Here is a 1,264-nt window from a genome sequence, read left to right on the forward strand (position 1 = left end):
TGAAGGAAGGTCTACAAAAACAAGATACTCCCTTAAGAGAATGTATAACACCAGAAGAATTAACCTGTGTTGTTTTACGCTTTTTTTGCCACCGGAGAAACGTTCCGATCATTAGAATTCCAGTTTAGAATTTCTAGAGCTAGGATTTCCGAAGCTGCGATTGAAGTTTCAGAGGCAATCATCAAAGCCCTAAGAAACTATTTGAATACTCCGAAATCTAAAGAAGAATGTATTGAAATTATCAAAAAGTTTGATCAAAGGTGGAACTTCCCTAACGAAATCGGAGCGATAGATGGAAAGCATATAGTGATGCAGCAGCCTGATGATTCAGGCTCCCGCTACAGAAATTCTAAAGGGAGTGACAGTATAGTTTTGTTGGCAATGATTGGTCCAGAATATGAGTTTCTTTATGCTGATGTTGGCGCGAATGGACGTAATTCAGACGGTGGTATCTGGGACCAATGCAAGTTAAAACAATCGCTTGAGGATGGATCTATAAATTTACCTCCTCCACAGAATTTGCCGGGACGTAAGATTCCTTTTGTCGCGACTGGAGATGACGCATTTCCCTTAAAAAACTATACAATGAAACCCTATCCTCAAAAAAGCTTAACAGTTGAAAAGCGCATTTTCAATTATCGCTTATCGCGGAAAAGGCGAATCTCTGAGAACGGATTCGGTATATTGGCTAATAAATGGCGTATTTTTCGTCGACCGATAGCGCTAGGTCCTGAAAAGGTAAAGGAAATTACCTTAGCTACGATCGCATTACATAATTTGCAGAGAAGCTCGACATCAGTTGGGAAGATTGATCTACCCGCAGGATTGATTGACCATGAAACTGGCTCGGGTGAACTTATCGAGGGGTCTTGGAGAAACGAAGTACCAAGTAGAAACTATTTTTCATTAGAAAACGATCGACATGGAAATTGCTCGACCAACATAGCTAAATCGATTAGAGAAGAATTTACAGACTATTTCAATTTGGAGGGAGCTGTCAATTGGCAATGGAAGTCGGCTTGAGTTGACATTTAATCCATCGCTATGGACACCTTTATTTTATTCTGTTTAACCAAAACGTTTTAAAACTCAATGAACAATGAAGTATAGATCATGTTAAAGAAATAATAAGGATTGTTTGAAACTGAGCTGTAAACTTTTACATTTATTTGAACAAATAAAGTTTGATTTCTTAAAAATATAATATACTCTTGGAAAAGATATGTAGGAGATCTAAAGTAAGTAGATGATTCTGTTCTTTCTC

At 37.7% G+C, this 1,264-nt stretch overlaps 1 protein-coding gene across 1 annotated transcript; it reads left to right on the top strand.

The window, feature by feature from the left end:
• Positions 1–309: 309 nt before the first annotated feature.
• LOC136814295 (uncharacterized) lies at positions 310–1,023 on the top strand. The gene has a single exon (XM_067070819.1). It carries the CDS (start codon positions 310–312, stop codon positions 1,021–1,023), a length of 714 nt encoding a protein of 237 aa, XP_066926920.1.
• Positions 1,024–1,264: the final 241 nt, after the last annotated feature.

The sequence above is a fragment of the Clytia hemisphaerica genome, unplaced genomic scaffold, assembly GCF_902728285.1.
Source record: "Clytia hemisphaerica strain Z4C2 unplaced genomic scaffold, Clytia hemisphaerica genome assembly, whole genome shotgun sequence".
NCBI classification, from domain to species: Eukaryota; Metazoa; Cnidaria; class Hydrozoa; order Leptothecata; family Clytiidae; genus Clytia; species Clytia hemisphaerica.

Coding starts and splice junctions, on each gene's coding strand:
- LOC136814295 (XM_067070819.1), top strand. CDS start 310: ATGCAGCAGCCTGATGATTCAGGCTCCCGCTACAGAAATTCTAAAGGG.